Source organism: Molothrus ater, chromosome 7 (assembly GCF_012460135.2).
Source record: "Molothrus ater isolate BHLD 08-10-18 breed brown headed cowbird chromosome 7, BPBGC_Mater_1.1, whole genome shotgun sequence".
Taxonomy (NCBI): Eukaryota; Metazoa; Chordata; class Aves; order Passeriformes; family Icteridae; genus Molothrus; species Molothrus ater.
Window position 1 is genome coordinate 24,914,865 of NC_050484.2, and position 24,789 is coordinate 24,939,653.

The 24,789-nt window shown below is 39.4% G+C and overlaps 1 protein-coding gene across 1 annotated transcript in view; it reads right to left on the bottom strand.

Moving 5' to 3' along the window:
- The window catches only part of CNTNAP5 (contactin associated protein family member 5), a 410,063-nt gene that overhangs the window by 30,421 nt on the left and 354,853 nt on the right, over positions 1 to 24,789 (bottom strand). The window contains exons 16-20 of the mRNA XM_036386345.2: positions 19,345 to 19,472; positions 19,003 to 19,173; positions 16,712 to 16,930; positions 10,712 to 10,951; positions 9,170 to 9,394 (exon numbers count right to left, since the gene is read on the bottom strand). Of these exons, the coding sequence (XP_036242238.1) occupies positions 9,170 to 9,394; positions 10,712 to 10,951; positions 16,712 to 16,930; positions 19,003 to 19,173; positions 19,345 to 19,472 (983 nt within the window). The remainder of the gene's footprint in view (positions 1 to 9,169; positions 9,395 to 10,711; positions 10,952 to 16,711; positions 16,931 to 19,002; positions 19,174 to 19,344; positions 19,473 to 24,789) is intronic.

Genomic DNA, 24,789 nt, shown 5'->3' on the forward strand with positions numbered 1-24,789 from the left:
GAAATGTGTTTAACCTTCACAGACATCTCATTCCCACCAGCTGCCAGTTGGCTGAACACAGACTGACCAGCAATTAACAAGGAATGGGCAGATGCTTCTTGTTTCAAAGGTAGAAAATATAGCAAAATCTAAAAAATGACCCAGAGGACCACAGCCAGAGAGCTCGTGATGCACACACTGGGTGGCCTTAACACAGAGCTTATTGCAGTGATTTTAAGGGGATCTCTTCTCTGAACAAAACAGCTCATGTACATGGTGATGTGGCTGGGTCTAAAATGGGAATAGCACTAACCCATGGATGTGGGAAAATAATAAACACTGTCCATCCAGTACAGCTCATAGGCAAGCATGCACAGTGGTGCTTTTATGTACCCTGGAGGCAACAGACAGAGCACTGCCACAATTTGGGATCTACCAGCTTGATGGCTGCTGACAAACATCCTCCTTCTCTATGCCACAGTTTATCCACTGGTAAAATACATGAATGTTCATCTGTTGGAAAATGACCTGAAACCTCCAAGGCAGGAGCAATTTAAAAAACCCACTATTAGTCATTATCATTACCTCTACATTTCCAGGTATTTCTTTTTGGTGAAGGAAGTGGTTACTGTTTCTTTTACAAAGTGATGCAACATTAACTATCTTTATTTCCCTGAAGGTGATTGAATATAAATACAAAGAAGAGAACTAAGGGTTCCAGTTGCAGTTAAATCTCTCTGAAAGCACCCGCTTTCTGATGGGAAGGTTTATTCTAGTAAATTTTAAATCATACCTTTTCTAAAGACTCTTTGAAATTTTATAACACTTTTACTTTAAGACCCTTCATTAACAAAGGCTATCACAGAATCATAGAATGGTTTGGGTTGAAAAGGACTTAAAGATTACCTGGTTCCAACTTCCCTGCCATGGAGAGGCACATGGGAAGGGACACCTTTCATTAGACCAGGCTGCTCAAAGTTGTATCCAATGTGGTCCTGTACACTTCCAGGGATGGGTATCCAAAAATTCTCTGGGCAACCCATTCCATGGCCTTAGCACCCTCAGAGTGAATTTCTTCCTAAAATCAAATCTAAGCACACCCTCTTTCTATTTGAAGCCATATCCCCCTTGCCACACCACTCCATACCCTTTCCAGCTTTCTTGTAGCCCTCCTCTAAGTACTGGAAGGGCTCTAAGTCTGCTCAGAGCCTTCTCCTCTCCAGGCTGAACCCCAGCTCTCTCAGCCTGTCTTCACAGGAAAGGTGTTTCAGCCATCTGACCATTTTTGTAGCCCTCCTCTGGACTCATTCCAAAAGGACCAAGTCCTTCTTATGCTGGGACCCCAGAGCTGTTTGAGTGCTCCAGGTGGGATCTCACTGCAGTGGAGTAGAGGGGGAGAATCCCCAGGTGTGACTTGCTGGCCACACTGCTTTGGATGCAGGGACCATGCAGGGTCTGGTTGGGTTTCTAGCTTGTGATATTACGCTGCCAGGTCATGTTGAGCTTCTCATTTAACCAAAGCTCCCAAGTTTTTTTCCCCAGGGCTGGCCTCAACCCAGCCTATATGTGTGTTTGGAATTGCCCAATCATGTTCAGGATCTTGCATTTAGCCTTGTTGAACTTCATTATATGCATCTGTGTCATACTTTTGGACCCTATACTCATATCTCTGCTCAAATCTCCCTTTCTGTCTTTAAACACACACTGGATGCTAATTGTCTCACACAGACATTCAGGAGGCCCCATGGTTTATTCACCTTTGTATGAAGAAGAATCTTGCCAGGCTTCCATCTCCCTCTATACATTTTATTTAAGACTCACAGAGCAGCCAGGATGGCAGGAAGAGTTTTTATTCTTTACCCAGTGATTGGAATACAAGTATCATCCTATGAATTTTATTCCAAAAGTTCAACCTTTCTTTGCAAATTATGCAACATCATTAATGCTGTGTGAACAGCTCTTGGGAAAAAAACCCAGACCTGTTGTTGTGATACCCCGAGAAAGTCATCCCAGCCTGCCCTCACAATGATTCTGGCTCACAGTTTCTTTTTTTCCTAATATCTTTTAACCATTCTTCTTTCCATTGTGGCAGTACAGATGCCTGTTCAAGCAAGGACTAGTGTCATGCCGACCTAACAAATAGCCATTATGTTCAGCAATGAGAACACAGTAAAAAGATGGTATGAACAGGGAAAAAAGAAGCAATTTCAGCACTGCATGATGCCTGAGCAGAAGAGCGAGCAATAATCTTTTAGACAAAACTACTGAAAAGTAATCATATGCTTCTTCTAAAATGTCCTTTTCATTCTTAACTCATAATACAGGCGGCACAGAACTTTGTGGATTAATGGCTTTCTGAGGTTAATGATGCCTGTTTGTGTTGAGCTCTAGAGGAACTGCCTGGCTGATCAGGAATCTCTGGGAAATTTTCTGCTCCTCCGACCAGCAAGTCGATCTAAGGATTGCCTATTTCATGGGTTATGCCAGTCTCTGTGAACGGAGATGTTTGATCCTGATTATAGCAAAAACTAGCTGCAACCACTTGGATACAAAGAACTGAGTCATGTTCTTAAGTCATCTAACAGGAAAAATTAGAGGAAGAATGAATAACTTAGTAAAAATCCTTTTGCAAGAACCATATAATGGTAGCATTGTAATGACTTTTCTCTAGTAAAATATATGCTTACACATATTAACTTCCAGTAATCTACCTTCAAATGCATATTTTTGTGATTTTTCACAAAACCATGGATTGGCTAAGTTTGTAAGGGATCTCTGGAGGACATGATGTCCATCTCTGTCCCAGTAAAAAGACTCTTCATGAGCAGGTCAGCTCTCCATGGCCATGTCCAGATAGCTTTTGAATACCTCCAAGGATGGAGACTGCACAATTCTCTAGGCATGGGGTGCCAGTACTCAGTCACTCTCATGCTAAAAGTCTCATGTTTTGGTTGGTGCCTTTTGAGTGGCCTTGCAATGACATCTTCCAGTTCTCTCAGCACTTGTGGGTGCACCCCCCCAGGGCCCATGGATTTGTGTGCCCAGTCTGCTTAATGCCAATTCCCAGATCTGATCCTCTTTTACCAAGTGTACATCTACCTTGCTCCAGACCTTTGCCCTGCAGTTCTTGAAGGCCACTCTCATTTATAAAAACTAGGACATAAACACCCAATTCCACCAAGAAAGGCAAGAAGGAAGGAAACACCTTTTCATGATGCAGACAGGATAACTGATATGCTGATACTATCTGGAAAAATTAACATGTTAATAGGGACACCATATACAAGAAAGAGGAGGAGATTTGCTTGGACCAAGACTCAGTCTTCCAAGTATTGGGCTCTCTGTTGTGTACAAAAAGCTACACTGCTCCAAGGCAGCATTTAAACCAATGGTTCTGCTGGACTACATTGCTTCGTACACAGTACAGTCTGTCCACAAAACAGATAATATTAAACTAAAAGTAACTGAAAATCCACACCTATGAATTTTCTAGGCTAAATCTTTCAATAAAAGGAGTTCTGAAATACCCTTCTTTCAGAAATACTGAAGAGCATATTTATATATATATATACATATACATACACACAATATATGGAGCATCTATGAGACAGGACCTTCTGCCCTTCCTCTCATTCCTTTCTGGACATTTCCAGGGAATTCCAACAATAAAAATGACTTATCAGCTGGAAACTGTGAACTAGGAACTCAAGTCTCCTGGGAGATAAATTCCTCCTACGAGCAATGGGGACACAGCTTTTCTTCCTAGCTGATTATCTGCAGCCAATGGTCTGGAGTTTTATGCCAGATAGCAGTAAGTTCAAAGTCAGACTGTATATAGCTAGAGCACAGATCAATTATTCAGCCTGTTCAACCTTTCCTGTTCTATGTAATCTAATTACAGTTCTCTTGTTTTCCCTGGTGGGTCGCCAGAACATCTATTGGCCCTCCAGTATGGCAAAATAATCTTCATGAGTACAAACATGTCCATGAATTCAGCTAATGAGACAGATCTTTCAGTTCTCTTCTCTTGGAAAGCAGAGATAGAGATCTGCCAGAGTCCTTGGCTGAATTTTATGTCAGCTTCTTCTTTCAAGTTAGTTTTGCACACTTAGAAATTTAAAGTGCCATATGCTAACACAAACATAAGACAGAATTGGGTTTGGGTGCCAAGTCCACCTCTTTCTTCAAAGACTTTTTAGTACTGGATTTGAAGTGAGAACTCTAATCAGCACTCCTATTTTCTGTGAAGTTGCTTACAGCAAGGAAACATCTAAGTGACCAGAGTGATTTCTAACAACAGAAGTCTCTCTAGATAAATAAGCTGATAGATCTCCTGCCACCCCAACCCTGCCTACTCATGGTACCAAAACCAGCTTCCCATTTAAGGCAACTGGGAAAAATTTCTTTTATATTCATCATCACTGATCAAACTGTCTCTGGTCCCTCACCCAGTAAATAAAGTAAGATTTCAGGGGCCAACTGCAACAGTTCCTTGCAATTATATTTAGAAGACATACATGCTATCTGCCACATAATGGCTGTGAACCAGAGCTAGACTGGGAATAATCCTCAGTCACTCACAGTTACTTGTCTCCTCCACAAAGCTGTCTCCCACACTTCCCAACAGGACTTTCTTTCCTGCTCCTGATCTGTTAAAAGCAACTATATCTGAACCTTGTCACCATCTCCCACTTCAGTCACATAAACTGTGCAGGTTGTTCAATGCCTGCTGCAAGTCTGTAAGGCACAAGGTGTTCTCAAAAGAGAAGACAACTGCACAAGCAATAGAGTAGTTGAGAGGGTCTTTCTGAAGCAATAACTTTCTGAAGTTAATATCCCAAAACCGAGACAGGAAGGAAAGCAAGTAAGGAAAAGGAACCAGAAGAATCACCTCTGAAATCCACCCAAGTCCTATTTCCCGTTTTAGTTTTGACCCATTAAACTTCAGAGGGTACAGAGTGAACAGGATCAAAAGATTCCTTGCCTCAAAGACTGAACTGGATTTTTGGCATCTCTTTTCCACTGAGTGAGAAAAGCTTTGCTTGTTGGAGATGCAGCTCAACATACTTGAAGGCAAAAACAATAAGGAGAATTTACATGCTTTCATTAGAAAAGCTGTTTCTGACTCAGAGAGAGGAAGAGATTACAGGAGATTAGGAGTTTATAAGAAAAAATGAATCAGTAGCTTCTCACTGACAATATTTGTTTCTTTTCTTTTTTAGAGTGTTAACTCAGCTTACCTCTGTTACACATTGTGATTTCTCTTCCTATTCACTTCAAATATCAGCTGATTTCAATACATTCTAGGTCACAGAAGTGGAGCTGATATAAGTCCTGCTACTGTTTGCTAAGTATCAGAGACTTAAGAATTATTTGAGATATTTTCATTTGTACTGCTGTTTTTAACTGAGCCTTTTTCCTTTTATCTGTCTTTTATCTTTCCTATGCAAAATCAGTCTTGCTTTCCAAAAGAAATGGAGAACACAGCTCAGTGTGATGGCAATAGATGCTGAAAATGTGGAAAAAGAAAAATAAAGGACTCAAATTGTTTAATTTCTTATGAGATTAGATAATAAATACAGATAATTTTTCAATCATTCTAGCATAGTTTGAGATTCTATCTCTCTTCTTTGGTGCTAGCTATCTTCTTTTTTTCTAGATGAATCATATTGTTTCCATGGCAAAAGACAACAAAACTGAGAATCAAAGACTTGTTAAAACATTTTCTAGACAATATATTTCATCATATTCATATTGCATTGATTATTTGCAGGGTGATGGGGAAAAAATGAAGAAAGGAGAAATAAAGTGTATTTCACCATTCTTTTAACACTTTCCTCTCCCATCATTTATTACCTTTAGGGAGCAAGGCAAAGATAATATTTCAAAGGTACTGGTTACATTGTGAAATCATATAACTGCAAAAATGCACACTGAAAAGATAGCTTGGGAAAGAAAAAAAATACTCTTTTCTTGGTAGCACTTTCCCGTGATATGGATAATTTCTGTGGATTGACACACTGAGAAGACTAATTAGAGATATTTACCCATTTTCTGTAGCTTAGTAACAGGCACTATAACTTGAAATTTCTACAGAAAGAGATATTAAAAATGTCAATCATGCCAGTACTGCTAATTGCTTGCATGTGGGGCCAATGGGACTACATGAGCTTTATATGCATACCCAGCCATATACAATATATACACATATACATGTAGCTGTAATTTAAAAATCCATGAAAGACTGGAGAGGAAAGGAAGATGCTCTTATATGTACACAATTTTTCAAATCACATGTACGATTTCAAGGCATCAGTATTAACTAATGGAGGAAACAATCCCTAAGTCATCTTTAAAACCATCAGCTTTTGAAACCTTAGCTGTAAACTCCTAGGACATAAGCCCATTGATCAGAGCTAAGAACAAACTCTGTGGTATGGAATATGTTCTATAGGTGGAAACTGCTTCTAGAAGTATTATATATATAAAAATTTACTTAAATCAATAGGTTTTAGGAAATATTTCACACCTGACTGAATTAGACCATAGCTGCCTATACAAGTTCACTTTCATATAAGCCCTTTTATTATACTCTGATTATGAATAATCCTTGAAAACAGTTTCACTTCTTTAATATCTAATATTTAATGTGAGAAATAAGAAGTAGGAAAAACATTCTTCTCATAGTCACTTTTATTAACTAATACTTTGCCTAGTTATTTTGTGGATAATAGAAAAGAGAATAACAGAATAACATGAGTAGTAGCTTCAAAAATAGTTACAAAAGGTGAAGTATTAAATTATACGTAGACTATTCCTACATTTTTTTTTAACAAGTGGAAAGTGACTTGTGATTATAGTAAGGAGTATTGCTCCATAGTTTGCGCACCTCCTAAGTGAGAATGCCCATTCCCACTTCTCCAGGAGCCTAACCTTTATTTAACCAATCAGCTATCCAGCAGGGACCTGCTTATGTCCTACTATACACTGTCAGACTCAGCAAGATTCCTTGAAAGGGAGCCAGTAAGAGAGAAGGAATCACACTCACTTTTAATGCTACAAAGGACATTGATATTCATAGTCCAGTAACTTTATGGCAAGCATAAAGCTCTTGGAGGAAGAAAGAGTAACATATCTGAACACTATTTTCATTGGAATAATTTCAATTCCAACAAGACTAAAAAGTAAAAGGACATGAAATTTAACGAATTATTCCATTTGGGACAAAAGGCAGAGAATATACATGACTGCAATGACTGTCTTGTAAAAATGTCACAGGAGCATGCACTGAGTAATCCTGAAGGAGGCTTTCAGGAGTTAACAAAGGTCAGCTAGTTATCTTAATCATTCTTTGCATATATTGCTACATATTACAGTCCAGAATTTTGGAGCCTGATGTCTCACCAACTCTCTAAACAACTGTTACCACCATATTACAAGTGAATAAAAAGAGGTGCAGATCTGAGAAAAGCACCATGGTTTGCACTGCCTGACTGTGCTGAGTGCCTCTTTCCATCTAAGTCAAAGGGAACTGATGGGACATTTGCAGCTGACAAAAGGAAAGGTCATTTTCATTGTCTCAAGCTCTCCTCCTGCTGAGCTGCTACAGGACACCCTCATGTCTTGATCCCAAGCCCAAGCACTATTAGAGACCCCCTCCTAGAGTTCCACAATTATAGGTTGCCTATAGGGTATTCCATCAATAGAAGTCAATTGACTCATGTTTTTAAGGTCATTTCAGACTACTCTGGCAGCAATAAAGGTGATTTAAATGGATATTACATTGTGATTAACTTTAGGGCTATTTCCAATTGCCTGAGTGACATCAAGAGACCCGAGTGTAACTGAGAAGCAGATTCCAAGGTTTCACCTCAGCAGGGGCTAACCTCCATCACCCTGGAGCTACACACTAGAATATTCATACATCTGAAAATCATAAACACATGTCTACAGGAGCAAATTAGAGATTGAAATCTGGGACTGGACAGGAGAGGGTTAGGGTCACCTCAGCAGTCCCACCTCCCTGCCAAAGCTTCCCTTGGAGTAGATCTGTTCAGGCAGTTACTATTCCAGTTGCCTCTCCCAGGGATTAGGGTGCCAATCCACTATTCCATGCCAGCTTCAATATTGGCCACATGACATAAACAAGAGAGAAACTATTGCAAACTCTATGTTGAGAATAAAACTTTTTTTTTTTTTTAAATCTTCTATGTTTTTATTTGACAGTACTTGAAAGCTTACTTATTTTGGAATTTTCAAGGCTTCAGAGTGGTCTGGGTCATTCAGTTAAATCTACATATTCAGCCACATTACATTAACTTTATTGTTCTGCCACAGGATACTGACTCACAAATATGCTTACTCATCACTTCCAGTGCTCCACTGCCTGGTAACTCTTGAAAAATTCAGATTTCCCCGTTTGTCTAGGACGATATTTATCTGGATTGAGTTTTCTGAAAGCACTGCAAGGACTCAGGAGCCCGAGTTTTACTGAGAAGACAAAGGTGTATGCCCCTAAAATCTTTACACATTTTCAAAAAGTACCCACATTAAGTATCTTTAAACAGGAAATGGGTTTACACCTCATGTTTTGGTCAATTAACCTAGAAAACTTTGACATATTCTGGCCTTAATATTTAGACAAAATGGCTTTATTCCATTGAAACAATCCAGTGAGGAGCAATACATGGCCCAAAACAGAATGCAAAGGATAAAATTATAGTGTATTTCTGCACCAAGTGCTCTTGTACATGGTATTTCTAATTCCCTTATCTTGGTGGCCTAATGGATCTCACTATGGAATAAATAACAAAGAAATACTATTGTAAAACCCTGCCAAATGGAAGTCAAAGCACATTTTAAGCCCCAACAACATGATTACTCAAAGACTGAATAGGCAAGTGTAGCACTGAATGCCAAATAAAGAGACATAAACAAGAGTGATGGCCATTTCACAAACTGAACACCATGAAGTTGATAAAGTTAAAGACACAGAAATGAACTAAATCAGTGCAGAATTCTATACTATTCCTCCACAAAAAAAAAAAAAAAAAAAACAAAAAAAAAAAAAAAACAAAACAAAAAAAAAACCCAAAAAACTGCCATGAACCAACAAACGAACAAACCAACAGCCCAAAAATTCCACAGAGTTGCACTGGTCTCCCTTGGGTAGCAAATCAAGACTACTCACCATTCTTGGAGAGAATCACAGCCAAATATTCATGGAAGTAGGTGTTGATGTACAGCAGAAGGCTTGGAGTGTGTGCTGTGAGAAAGCTGAATGCAATATTCTCCTTGGACACAACAGCATCCACATAAATGGCAGAGCTTGAGGTGCTTGCATTCTTTGTGACAGGGTAAGGTTCTTGGAAAGTATATGTAACAGAAGTGCCAGCTTCAAACAATGCAGACACCTCTGAAAGCAGATATAAACCAAAGGAATTATTTCAACTACTGCATTTTCAGATCTCCCAGGCAGGAATGGACCAGAACTAGCTGCCTCAGAATGAGAACACTGCAAAACACCCTTGATCCAGCTGACATCACCCTTCCTTCACTTGTGTAACAGTATGTCTTTCCTTGCAGTTTGTTTGTCTGGCACAGAGAGAAACAGTGTATGGAGACATAAACTCAACTATTTCAGTGTTGAAATCAGAATTCCACAAGATGGAATTCCACAAGAGCCCAAATGTCTGTCAGCCAAATAAATGCTTTGTCCACCATCTTCTGACAGTCACATGTAAAGCAATAGTCTCTGTCTTGCCCCCAAAATAGATTTGTTCTTTCCAGTCTCCTTTTTAAAGAAATTAATTATGAAAGCAATACTTTGACCAAAGACAGCCAGTAAGGGAAGCTGTCTCTGGGAGCATCAAATAAAGAGAAACATCTACCTGTGCATCCTCAGATCCTTAGAACACATGCTTCTGTTTTCATTAAACAACTAAGCCAATTTACACCAGCAGATGATGCAGCCCACTTAGCAAACCTGTTGCATTTGTAAGGTGGGGGACAGCCATGGAAATTAAAAATTCACCCTGCATCTTGCTGTTACTAAGTAGTGATTTTGTTAGTTCCAAAAAGCATGTTCTCTAAATTAGATGCTCCATATTCACCCTGCTTTTTTCTGGTGTTGACAGCATCTTCTATAAGCCACCAAAAAGGTTCAGGGAGGACACATTCACCAATGACTGAACCATGCAAATCAGTTTTCTCCTGAATGCTTCATGCTTATTTTAAAAATTTCTTAACGTTTGGATGGGCTGTCACAGGAATGGAAGAACAAAATCAACATAAAAAGACTACCTCTTTTTTGTCACATCAATGCTCTAAAACTTTGTGAAGAAAAACCTCAAGGATTTGTTAAGGTGAACAAAAGAAGATGAGGTTTAAAAAACAAGCAACCTAAATATTCAGACATGGTCAAACACCTGCTAGAAAACATTTCAGCCCTATTTCCCAATGTCTGGGGATAGTTACATGCAGTGCAATACAGGAATCATGGTGGGATATAGTGGTAAACTATTAGTACAACTAACACCATTTTAATTTCTGAGGCCAACACAGAAGTCACCAAAAGGAGGTGTTAGAGCCTGTTACAGCCATTTAAGAACACTGAAGGAGCAACTGATAATAGAACATCTTGAGATGTGGGGACACCAAGCTGATGTGAGCAAAATGGTGCAGTAATTCAGAGTTATTGCACAAATAACTGGGATCAAAGCTTGCTGCCTACCCTCCTTGCAGAAAGGTCCTTCATAGGCCGAGTTGGTACAGTCACAGAAGTAACCATTATACTTTTCCACACATCTTCCTCCATTATGGCACAGGTTCCCATAACTGCTGCAATGTCCTGGGCATCCAGGTCTTACACCAGGTGTCATTTTAGCTCTCTCCTCGAGGTCAAGTTTCTGTCCATTTAAATGCAGAGATCGAATACATCCCAAAAAGCCCTTCTGTCTGGAAGCTGTTCCCCCTGAGAAAGAGAGAAAAATGCATTCATTGATGAGTCTGAACAGTAATCAAAGCCATGAAGTTCAATCCCATTCTGAGGTACAAATACAGATCCACAAATTTTTAAAAAGTACTATATATCAGTGCATACAATGGTAAAAGATGACAGATGGACAGCCCTGGAAACTAAAGGTGTCTCTCTATTTTTATGAAAGAACTAGAAAGCTGTACATGACACTTTCTTTTTGTCATTCTTCTCTTTTTTGGCTTATCTACTGCGCTGTCTGGCATTGAAATCCAAATTCATTTAGGAGAAAGATAGCTTCTTTATCTTATGTCTGCATATCACCAAATATGTGAGAAAACCAAACTGAAAATGTTGGGGTTTTTGGTGTTATTTGCTGCCTTAGTACAAACAACACCCTAATCCCACCAGGAGGAGAGTTGCACATGCTGATGAGCCCTGATAGCAGGGATGAGTCAAGTTCAGCACCAGGCCCGCTGGCTGGAGGGAAATGACTGGAGTCTGAATTTATGCATGACTGCCCAGCCTGATGTGTTGCATGTCAATGGTTCTTGCAGGCCTGAAACATGAGTTCAGTTCACAGACGTGTTATTTAGTACAATGGTTAGACATAATTGCATTTCTTCCTGGAGACCAGAGCTGTAAGCAAGAGGGCAGTTCAGTCTCTACGAGCTAACCAGCATCATATCTGTCAAAGGAAACTGCTAAAAGTGTTACAGTGAAGGCACTTTTCCATAAGAGGTAATTTCTGAGAATGATAATAATGATGATTGTTGAAGTTCTCTATGAAAATATGACCATTTTTCTCATCATACACCTTTTATTTTTGGCAGTTGCCAATGTTTTGCTTTTGAAGATACTGCAGTTTTGATTGCTGCTAGGAAATCTAATTCTTGTTCAGGAGTTATCAGCATTTGCAGATTCTTAAAAGCTAGCTTTATTGGTGATTCTCCTGCAAAAAGTAGTATGAAAGAAGTTATTATTCTTCTGTAGAAATTGGCTCTCTTTCATAATGTATGACTTAAGAGATTACATCACTTGATAAGCCCCAGCAGAAGAGCATTTGTTTTTATTCTATAAATTAATTAAAACAAGACTTCTGCAAACTAAAGAGAATGCAGTAACAGTCTGAAAAGGTCTGATGTTCTCCTATACCATTCTGTCAGACTTTTCTTTCTGGAACACTAATAGCAGAAATTCACTGGATGTGAAGTAAAGTAATTGAACTTTAGATAGTATGCATGAGACACATCTCTTTCACACACATTTTAAGATGTCTTTCTCAGAGAAAGAAATATTTTCAAGTTGCTCTTTAGCCAGCTATTTTTTTTCAGGTGAGCAAATGTTAGCTCACTTATTTTAAATGCCCTCTGAGGACAAGAATCAGGCTTTCTGCATTTGCTGAACTGCACACACAGTCCTTTTGTTCGGAGATTTTGACCCAAAACAAAACATACAATACAGATTTTTCAGTAAAGTCAATGTAATTAGAAATGAGATTTCTCCCTTTAAGGCTACTGGTTACTCTGTTTTCTTTTGCATTGGAGGCCACCACAAATATTACAAGGATGAATGACAGTTTCCTTGCCTCTTCTCTGCACACACACCAATCCCATCTGTAACACACCAAAAATGAGTTAAAACTATTTCTAACTGTTCTATGAATGTCATGTTTATTGCACTAGTCATATTCTTATTGCTCTCTAAAGCACTCGGGCAAGCCATGTAAAATTTCTCACTCTTCTCGTCTTATATTTTCTGGAGATTATAGAGCTTAACACAGACCAGCTATATGAACCTAGACCCACACAGCATTGATTCAGCAAATCTATTGCTTAATTTGGACAGTTTTCTTCAATTGACTAGACTTAATCTTCATATACATTCCTGCAAAGCAAAGGAAAAACTGGAAACAAACACACAAAACTCTTCCCCAAATTAGGCTTTGTAAATTCTTCCAACTCTAATAGGAGCCTGATGGACTAGAGACTTTAATCTAAATGTTTTATTCAGGAAAACATATTTTAGGAAAAGCCTAAGGACCACAAACACCAATGTTAGGGTGTACTTTTCACAGTAGAGGTGACAGTCAAGTGAGCCAAACTGTTTCCAGCAAGGTGTTTATGCAGCTGAATTTTTGTGAGGAGCCCTTGGGAAAGGAAGGGAGAGTCTGAGAGAAGGGGACAAGAAGCTCACAACTGAGCACTCACAGCATAGCTTGGTGACACAACTGGCTAAATAATTAACATTCTAGCAATGAGTTGAGGATTTGTTTTAGAAAAAGACAATGGACTTTTTGTCAGTAGAAGCTGGATTAGGGAGGCTGAAAATAAGTGTTAGGAGCATTTGTGTAACTGACACAAAGAAAAGGAAAGGGCAGAGAAGTATAGGAATCATAATGAGGGAGCAGGAGAACTTGGTATGGTGCTCCTCAGAAGACCTTGAAGGCACATTTTTTGGTCTTAAGCTGAAATACTTACAAAGCATACAGGATACACAAAGAGTTAGGCATTAATTCCTCGTCTCGACCTCCAAAATATTCCAAGGTGTCTCCAAATGTTTTTAAAACCAACAGCAGTAAATAAGCTCCTTTTTTTCCTATCATTCCTTCTCTCTGTCTCCAGAGAAAGTTTCTCAGATGACTTTCTCTGGGTTATGCTGCCTTTGGACTCTCTACAACAGAGAGAGGAGATTCACCCAAGGATTCATTCCTTGCTCACTTCCTCCCAAGACAAAACCAGGAACACAAACACTTAGCTTTGCTAATTTCCTAAATGTACCAAACAAATACCACAAAAACATCTGACTAAAGCTTTGTGCATCAGATTAATTTCTCAGGATTTTTATTTTGCTTCTCTGATGTTACCAGTCTGAGTTCAAACCCTATCCTCAAAGCAGTCTGGGAGGACAGTCTTTCCCATCCCATGATGGAGTCTTATGCTCATGCCTTCACCAGTAGGTAAGACAGGGCTTCATCTCAGACCACACCACAATGACAAAACTACTCCAGGACCACAGGGAGAGCTGCACTATCCAAAACCATGTCACACATATGGGGGCTGAAAATGACTGTCCATTGAAAGGAATGGTTTTTGTCTGCCCCTTCTGACCAAGGCATTTGCTGAATTGGCTTGTTACTGGACAGTTTGGTGCAGTTGATGTTACTTAGCATGCATATTTGTTTGGGGTTTGATCCTTCTACTGTACTTTTTTTCCAAATTTACAGAAGAAATCTGGCCAGGTGCAAGGATATCCATGCTCTGACAAGATTATAATGCAGCTGGAAGCAGTTAGCACCCAAGATCCACTAAAAGAAAGTGAGAAATGGTTTTCTAACTCCTTTCTAACTGCATTAAAACCCAAGCTTGTTTGAGTGTAGTGGCAATCCAAAGTCATTTTTCTCTTCCACTTCACGGACACACAGAGCTATCTCAAAAGCCTGCCACACACAGTCATTAAGGCTGGAAACCCCTTAATCACTGTCAGTATGCAGAATACTGCAGAGACAAATATGTTGTGGATTATAGGGGGAGTAGGGAGCAATATTATGCGCTTCTGCTTCTTTCCTTTTTACAATGGTGTTTATACATTTATTTTTCAGATGGGTTAAAGCTCTCTCTGCACGGCTGAGGTATTAAATCAGTAGCTTTTTATTACAAGATTCAAATGAGACTTTCAGTAGAGACAAACTATATCACATCTGTGTATTGCTGGACTTCTGCCACCTTTCCCTGGAGCACCCGGGGAGAAATAGTGCCAGAATCAGGAGGCAAACCAGGTTTCCAACACTTCTGACAGCTCTCAGGAAAACTTAGCAAGTCACAGATAATTTTGGCCTTCAATCTGGCAGAGTTAAGGCCTGAAAAAGCACTCCCAAACTCATTTTTTTTCTGTCCCTTTTGTTCACGGTTCAGTAAAAGCATGGATGAACGACAGAATGCAACATATTTATTGCACAGTGAGTACTTTTCACCTCTTGGCTGAAATAAATACCCATATCCTAGAGTTTTCTGTAAACACTCACTACAATCAGAGTACAATCAGTCAGAAGTCCCTGCTGGTATCAGGGACTAGGTTCCAACTTATTCCTTAAAGCATAGCTACATTCAGATGGGGTACAAATTCATTTCTCCACCAAAACCAACGGGACCTTTTTGGCAGATCTGCTCCCCATCCACTCAATCCCCAGCTTGTGGGGATGCTGATGCTGTTCTGGGCAGGTGCAGAGCTTTGTGTTTGTCTTTGCTCACAAGGGCTCCTGTTGGCACATGGCTCTGGTGAGGCCCTTAACTACCACAGATTTTCATTACACAATCCATCAGTTATGTCACTTTAAAACCACCAAGAAATTCACAGAGGTAACCTGTTTATTTTGCTGAGGCTGAGAAGCAAGCTTACAGGCAGATACTGCTTTTCAGATGAGAGATGGTAAACAGTTGATATATATATGAAATATCTAATAGATGACCTATGATAAACCCATCATATTTAGTCCTTTAGAAAGAAACAACCAAAAAATCACAAAGTCTATTCAGTCACAAAATCTCTAATTTTCCTAACTGCAAACAATATGTTGGCTAAATTTCTCTGATGTTTCTAAGGTGCCTGGCAGCCCAAGCCTGCTGCCTCCAGGCCTGGCCTCCCACAGAATATGTTCTTAGGATCAATGTAGTATTTGAAAAACAAGTGATTAGCAGCATGCTTCATACCAGAAAACAGAAACCTTGCACTGTGACAGTCTTAAGCCTCCTTTCTGTGTATTCTCCTCTCCAGCTGAGTCTAACAGAGATCATTTTAGGTATAAATCAACAGCTGTGTTGGAAGGACTCCTGACATTGATGCAGTCACATCTATTTATTAACAGATTAATTCTTTATATTCAGAGCCCAGTAATTACTGCACACATACACAATAAAAAGCTCAAATGAATAACGTGAAAGCTACTTAAGTATAAGGGTATGAATACAGAAGTAAACTTTATTAAAATGCATTGACAGATTGAGGTTCACTAGAGCATTTCAGCTAAGTAAAAAAATCCATTTGAAGGAAGGAATCAGGAGTTACCTGAATGGCCCTGTATAAGAACAGTTACATCCCACTCCATCACTTGAGCAGATTACTCAGAAAGACAGCATTTGAGTACAGAAAAGAGATAATTCCCTTTGTAACCCATTATCATATTATCAAATACAAAGTAGTCCCAATCCTGGTTTCTTGTGCAAGCGCAATAAGTAAACAAAATATATGCAGAGATTTTTCTTCCCTCTTTAATTTTCAGATAAAACACCTGTATTTGCTTTGACTGTGTTCATAGTTCTCTCACTCATGGACTCTCTCACCAAATAAGGGTTTTGGTGGACATGCTTGAAGGAATAGAATTTAAAGACCATACTGTCATCAGGCTTTGCCCCAGAAACTTATACAAAAAATTTCTGGCTTTTACAATGTGCCTCAAGAGAGAGGTCACATTTTTTTACAGCATTTTACACAGCCAGTGCTGCATAACAAGAAAGGTTGTTAACTCTTTGGCAGTAAGTACATTTTAGGAGTTTGACCCCAAGGATACCATCAAGTATAGCATGACTAAACTATGGTTTGTGCTTTGAGTGTTGTTCATGTTATTCATGTTGCCTGTGCAGGAGTAGAAGAAGCAGCAAAATCAAGCCACCACATGCAAGCTCAATGGTGAGATAAGAGCATTCATCACCAAACTATATGAAATACTGTTATCTACAGGAACCCTTGGATTGTCCCTACCTACAAATAACTGGCTGTTGAGCTGCAGGCGGAAGTGTCCCTCAGCAGGGGCCTCCAGGACCTTCTTGGGGAGGTTGTCCACCTGCAGAGAGGTTTGCTTGAGGTTCCTCTCTGCCCGCACGTAGTGCCACTGGTTGTCATTGAGGGCTGTGGGAGACTGCACAGTGGCTTCTGTGGGGCCATTTCCCACGTCTATGGAGAAGGTGATCTCCTTGGGGGCTGCAAGAGATAAACAGATGTGAAGAGGAAGTGAAGGTCTGAACTAAATTGTGGTTTTGACATCAAGAAATCTTACATAAATATAGGGTCCATTAACTTTTATGTCAGCAAATAGTAGAGGATCATTTACCTCCCATCTCCTACACAGCAGCTTATAAATAAATTTAAGCCTGCAGCCTCACTGTTTGATCTCTGCTGTGATTAGGATTGGTTGTGGGTACCCATCTTTTTTGCAATAAAAATCTCAGTGATCTAGAAATGGCACTTTTCTTTTTGAAGTAAAAGTGCTAAATGCTGCACAAAAGTCACACAATATTCCCAGAAGATTTTCTACAAATAGTGCTAAGATGGGAGCAAGGATAAAGATCTTTTCAACTAGATCTTTGAAAATGCAGGTAATTAACCATTACATAACTTGGCTGCATGTGGTACAAGAGAATACTAGAAGCATTTGTTTGCCTAATTCTGACCCAAGATGCACAAAAAAATTGATGGGGGAAACTACTCAATGGGTGATCCTAAACTAAAGCTCTATATGTAACACACATCTAGAAATAATAAGGCTCCTAGAAACAAGACAATAGTTGAAAAACAAAGCCACATAAAGGAGTCCACCTTCCTCTACTGGAAGCCTGAAAGGAGTTAGAACTTTTTAACATTCTTGCGACTGATTATTTTCCTCTTCCTAAAATTCTAAATGCACCACCATGGCCAAGAACCAGGTCCACAGATCACACAACCAGAAGGTTGTGGACTGAAAATTCCTAAAAACCTTGTTATTTCAAGCCCAAAAAATTGGATAGGTCTGGTTTTAGAAGCTGCTTCTTAGATAGCTAAGATGGGAAATGCTCATAGGGATAGACAAAGATCTATTCTGAACCCCTGCATCTGCTAAAAAGTTGTTTCCTTTTGAAGCACCTGCTCCATGGAGCTTCCTTGATACAAAGCCTTTAGGCTGCAAATTCCATCTGGTAGAAAGAAGCACAACAACAAACTACTGATGAGAAGCCTAAGTCTAGAAGATTTTTTCCCAAACTTTTAAATAACTCATTTCTCTAGGAGTACAGATGTAAACACATCCAGAAGCTTTCACTGAACAATCCTCTTAGTTTACAGTATTTGTTATATTTGATGCCATTTTTACTTCTGTATCCCTGAGAATAAAATGTGCTACACCCTGAAGTGCAACCAAATTGGACCTTGATGTGCAATTAACAGTAAATCACACCTCATTACCTTGTGATAATCCACCATGACATTTACCACTGGTTTAATGAATCAGAGGGCCTTGGGGCCCTGTTTTATTAAATTTTATTTTGGGGTTATTATAAGCATATTATCAGATGCATAGCACTCAGTTTGTTTTCCCTCAGCTTGACAGAATTTGGAATACACATGTCATATTTCATGTCAAAGGCATCGTACTCTTTTGTCACTAATAAATATTTGAAGTCATCACAAGAGGAGTGAGGCAAAATCTCACTGATTAAATTCCCTGCTATTTTCCTAATACACTGAGTAGCAGTTGCACTGCACTCACTTAATAGATTTTGAAGTATTCAAGATCCATTACAACTGTGACTAACTTGTATTGAATTAGTGTCCTGTCCTTCATAAACTCACACCTAGTATCTGTACCATACACCCTGAATTCCTTTGAAACACTAGGGCTACATCAGACTTGGTATGTTACTGATATGGAAATAAAAGTAATCATCAGAATGGTTGAATTAAATTTTTCAACTTTAAACTAGAAACAGCCTACAGGTACCAGTAGTTTTTTTTCTAAAGATATTTAAAAATAAATATCAGTGTTGAAAAAATAAATTCATACTGCTTGTTTAAGAAAGATAAATCTAGCCACAGCAAGATTAAGTGTAATGATCAAGTCTATAAAGGGAAACTCTGACAGGAGCAGTAGGTAAGTCTTGATAAAAGAGTCTTTATGTCTCCATCTTATCATCTCCAGGCACTTCCAGCCATCTAAAAATTGCAGAAAATATGTCCTTCCCAGTTCTCTGCATCTGTCAGATTGGGCAAAGGCACTAAGATTTTGGAGCAGTGAAACTTACAGCTTATTTCAATTCGTATGAAGTCTTTAATGCCAAGGTTTTCCAAGAACACCCCGGACAGGGCGGTGGTTTTGAAGAAGAAGGAGATGTCCGCGCTGACCTCGGCGTGGAGCGTGGGGAAGTGCAGGTAGGAGGCCTCTGTGTTGAAGGAAGCAGCATTCCAGAACTGCCCTGCAAACACAACCCCCTTCTCTATAGTTAATTGGCACAGGACAGCAGCTGCAAGCTGCATGTGGAAAGCCACCTTTTATCAGAGAAACAGTCTTTTTGTAAAAAAATACAACAACAACAACAAAAAGGAACATTCTGTACCTATGGAAATTGAGAAGAGCTAGTACTCACTGTCTCCATAGCAACGCAAAGGGCCGATTTTCCAAGCAGCCTCAGAATTTGATCTGTTTGTGTCAGTGATCACAATCTGAGTTACAGGCAAATGGTCTTTGAAAACAAGGAGGCCAGTATCATTTGTCCTGGATTTTAATACACAAACAGAAAGAGACAGATTAACCGCAGACAAACCCCCCAGCATTCCTCATGCAAGAGAATATTTAAAAGATGCTTACTTAAAGAACTTCTGCAAAATTACCTGCAAGAATTATGACAAGTACACACTGTTTGAGATAAATGTAGATAAATGCTCCCATGTAGGCTCTCTGTTCACATGCAATACTGACCACTGAAGACACCATTTGGAAACATGATACTGGCTGGGATGGGCTGTAAACCTGCTTCAGCTGTGCAGAACTACTGTGAAGCTGAGGAAGAGCACTACCATGCTGACTAATGGGCATTAATGTAAACTAGGCTCTACAGGGTTTCCTCAGCAGGATATATTTGCTGAGGATCAGGTCTAAGTCCAAGTCTGCATTTCTGTAAAGTCAGCTGGAGACAGATAAGGGTGTTTTATGCTGGCTTTATGCTTTACCCGAGCAGGAAGAGGACAGGTGATGCCTGATCCAGCCCACTGTTAGTGAGGGGATGCCAGACAATTACTGATCCAGCTTCAAGATGGCTGGGACAGGCTGACCCTGCACACTGCAAAACCAGCTGAATTGGCAGAGTGAGTTTGGACTGAATCGATCTTTTGCACTGCACGCCGGGGATATTTTGGTTCAGCAACTGAAATACTCAAGGCAGATTTACTGCATTGTCGAACTTCTCATGTTTGGTTAGCTGGGCTTGTTCTTAGCTGTGACTAACTTACACATGGCTGCTAGAAAGGAAAAGGAAGTTTGATTCTTAAAGGATAATTTCTTTGTTTTTATTCTGAGTCAGCTGGACAAAAAGTTGTCCTCAAAATGCAGTGCGATGTTTCGTGGTAGGTCCTTAAGCCGACTGAGTGGCTTTGGCTCTGGCAGGGTACACAGATGTGCATTCATCCCACTGCACTTCATGAGCCCAGCTGAGTCCCCCAGACACCAACCCTCATCTTACCAGAGCAGAACTGCTCTTCTGAGGTCTCTCTCTATTGATTGATAATAGAGAGGTGAGTGCTAATGAATCTCCACAGTGATTTTCTCAAGGTTATGGTTTGCTGTACATCTGGGCACATAAGTGTGGCAGAGCATCCTTCATGGAACCAAATCTCAATAGTTTTGGAGAAAGTATCTCTACCTCTGCACAGCCCAGCAGGGTCTGGACTCAACTCGCCTGTCTGCTCATAGCTGAAAGACCACATCCTGCACATGGGGATGGCAACACATCCAAAATGCCAGGAACCCCAAATTTATACCCACTGCTCCTCCAGGCAGGTGGGACACAATGCCTTGGGAAACAGGTATCACTGTTTTGAGTGCTGACACTGCCAGAGACTGACATCCCAGGCAGGATCCCAGACCTGCCCATATCCTCCTTGCAATGTCAACTTCTCAGTGTAGTTCCAGATACAGGAACAGACACAGACTTCTAGCAAAGAAACAATAATCAGGACAAACACTGCAGCTGTGCTCTGACACACAACCTCAAATGTTTGCTTGGCTAAGTGCTCTACTCTGATTAATGTTAGACAAAAATAGGAGCATTTTGATCTTTTTCATAAAGGCTGCACACATTGCATTTATTTTTCATTGCTTATAATTGCATGCAGCATAGTTAATTGTCTCATAATGCCAAGGGGAAAAGGAGAGGTACCCTCTTCAATGCTAACATTTTCTTCTTGCTCCAGTGGGTGTCTGACATGCAAATAATTACAGACAAAGTGCAGCAAGAGGAAATTCCCAGGCACAAGGCAGAGTGAGGCCTTCAGTACAGACTCAGAAGGAAAGCTATCATGTATGAATCAAAGGTACATGGTCTCTAAATCTCCTCAGTATCACACTCATAGCTTATTGTATCAATATTTGAAATTTAGGGTAAATACTCTTAACAGACTATGAAACTACTGTGACAAAAGCGAAATTATTTGAGTATTTCTTAGGAAGATAATTAAATAAGGCATTCCAGTGATGGAGGAAGAAAAGTAGGCAAAAGGAATGAAAAAAAGGCAGAAAGATGCATAGTAATGGGACATTAAATATTCACTATAAATATGAGTAACTAAGGTCATGTTTTCTTTCTTAAAATAATTTTTTTTAAAAATTGCAAAAATATTTAGGGAGGCTTCCTGCAAATTTATTTAAATTTTAAAAATGGTGCAGTCTTTTTACTAGCTATGATCAGCATTAAAATAAAAATCAGTATCTTTCTACAGCTAGCACTCAAAATATCTACAAAAAACCATGAAATGGTGACATTTTAAAGATATCTATTCCACATCTCTGAAAACTGCATTGCTTATTAGATATTCTGCTGTACTGCATGAAGTTCTTTTATATCAAATTTTATTACTGAATTTTTACTGCTTATATGCCAGTGTCACAGTGAACTTTAGTAGCATAGCTCAAGTGTGAGAGAGAAATATATTCTAGAATTAATAAAAATCCTCACTTCTTTGTTAATGCCTTGAAAACTCAATCAAGCTTCTCTTCAAACTCAAAAAGCACATTTTATGCATTTTGTTCTCTCACACATGGAAAAAAACCCTCATATCATGATATGTATTTTCACACAAGCAGACACTGAAATAAAACCTATCAGAAAAACATTCTGTCCTTCAGAGAACATGTCAGTGCGAGGAACAACATACCTATCATTGCAGCTAATTATTATTATTTCATAGTAGGAAATCAAGTTTTTGGTGAAAGATCAACACCTAAGTGATTTCAGCTAAGAAAAGCAGAAAAGAGAGTGGAAGACATTGTGAGTGTTTCAAATTCCTGGTATTCCTTAAATTGAACTGATTTCAGACTCCATTTCTCACAAAGCACCACAATTCCTCTTCTCTCTGTGCTACACCATGGCAGCCTCTCAAATACAATGTATTATTCCTGAGAGAGGAGCAAAACAGCTTCGTGTACCTGTACAATAACTTCCTGGAGGCACTGCTGTGGCACTACAAAATACAAATATACCAAGGTTTGGACAAAACATTTGAAATTTTGCCTGAAGGGGGTTTGGGGATCATTTTTCATCTACTACACTTTTCAAATAAAATTTCTATTTTCTGATAAAAAGCATCTGCACTCTGATGTGCAAATACATGATTTTGTCTTTTAAACAAAAGTAAAACCTTGTCATGTTAATATTTTTGTATTTGTTCCCAGAGCTCCTTTTTACTTTTATGTATTTTAATTTAGCCCTTCACACACTTGAAACCTGATTATATTTGCTTTTCCACAGCTGCTTCTCAGGTTAGCCACTACTTTTTTTCTCCTAAGTGGATTTCACATTGCACTCTGTGGCTGCTTCCACCAAGCACATCCCTTGTAAGTTAAGTCCTGATTTCACAAAAATCAAGGCTGGTTTTATCACTTTCCTGAAAGGAGTCCTCTGCTCACCAGAAATGGCATGAATAAATTAATAACTTTGGAAGTCAAGCTCGTGCTTACTGGACTTGGCACTCAATTTGGCACAAAACCAGATGAAAATCTGAATGTTTTGAGGGTGGAAACAACACTCAACAAACAGATGTTTTTCTGAGCTCTTTGCATAAAGGATAGTGTCAATTTGTCTTTCCACAAGCAAAACCCAAACCAAACAAATCCAATAATGCCCTTTAAATTAAATCACTGAAAAATTGTTGTTTATGGGTATTAAATACAGTTGGACGTCATTTGTTTATCCACATCTGAAGATTAATGCCTACATCTACCCAAAGGTCTTCCTCAATAAGCTGTGAGCAAGTCACATCAAATCAAATGCTCTATGTATGGACCAATTTAAAAAAGATGAAAATAATTTGCTACTGAAGGTGATAGTGCAGCAGCTGGGTCTTTCAAGATGTAGTAAAGGCAGACTCACACGTAAATGACAAATAACTATTTGGATGGTAACTTCATGAAACTATTTTTCTTCTTCCTGGCTACTACTAAAAGTGTGCTCAACAAACCCTTGCTCGATGGTGTTCTAACAGTGTAAGCCATCATAAATTGCTAATCTCTAGGTAGCCATTTCCATATTTTTTGTAACAGATGGTAGAACAGTGGTGCTATTAAATATAATTTATTCTCATATGATCCCCTATTGGTATATTTTTCTCTTGCACATTAATGGAAACTCTGGTGGGATCTGAGCCACAGTAGCTCAGATATTCAGCACAGATTTTCAGGAATACCATACATTTGGGGAAAAGAATACTACCATCAGCAGATGGCCAGGAAACTCATAAGGAATGGGCCTGTGATATAGGCTTCCATCAGGAAAATTTTTGAGGCCTGTGCAGGATATATCATTAATAATCCAAAGGAATATATTTTAATTGCTATCTTACCCATGAGCCATATCCAAAAATGCTTTACTGGGTAAAATAATGTACATTCATGATTAACTAAAAAACACCAGCACAAGGGGACATACCTAACAGTTGAAGGCAAGATGCAGTGGCTGTATTTGGCTGAATTAGAGATACAGAGTTTGGTAATTAGTGTAATGAACTGATTCTCGACATCTCAGGGACCTGCTACAGTCAGCTCTCTGCAGGCGGCTCTTCCTGGTTGTTGACAAATGTAGTCATGAGGCAGATATCCAAGACGACCCTGTACAGGCCAGGTCACCTCTGGCAGGGGTTATTTATGAGCTCACAGGCTCTCTGGAGTTGCCTGCACTGCTTCTCAGGGAATGGATTCAGTGTGGGATAGTGGTTGAGCAAACAAAACCTGTCAAATCTGGGCTCATCAGGGTTTCTCTGCCCTTCCAGTTTTATCACCCTGGCTCTGGCATAGCTTAGCACAAATATAGCTCATCCAAGCAGGGCTTCATTCACTTCCATTTGGCTTTGTTCCTCCTCAAACAAAGCTCAATGTACTCATTATACCTCTGGGAGACAAAGCGGGTCTGACAGTTGTAATATCCACCCTCTATTTTGTTCCCCTTCTTATCACATCCTGTGGTTTTTCTTATTCTTCTAGTGCCCCAAAGCCATGATACAGAGGTGAAGGCATCTTACTTTGGAAATGGCAAGACTCAAAGATTTAGTTGCCCAGTGAAGATTGTTCTGGAAGATAAAAGAGAAGGATACTCCTCCAGTTTGAATAATAAGACTGCAGAATAGAAATAAAAGATGGCCAATCAGCTAATTGTTTGAAGGAACACCATCCATCACACTTTGCTGAGATGCCTGAGCTTCTTGTACAAAATGAGTTCCAGAGATGTCTCTCTTTCTGTACAAAATAAAAAGCAGCATAGTTCTCCAAATTCACAAAGTTTCCAGGTGAATACAGTCAGCAAGGTTTGGTTTGATGACTGGCTTCA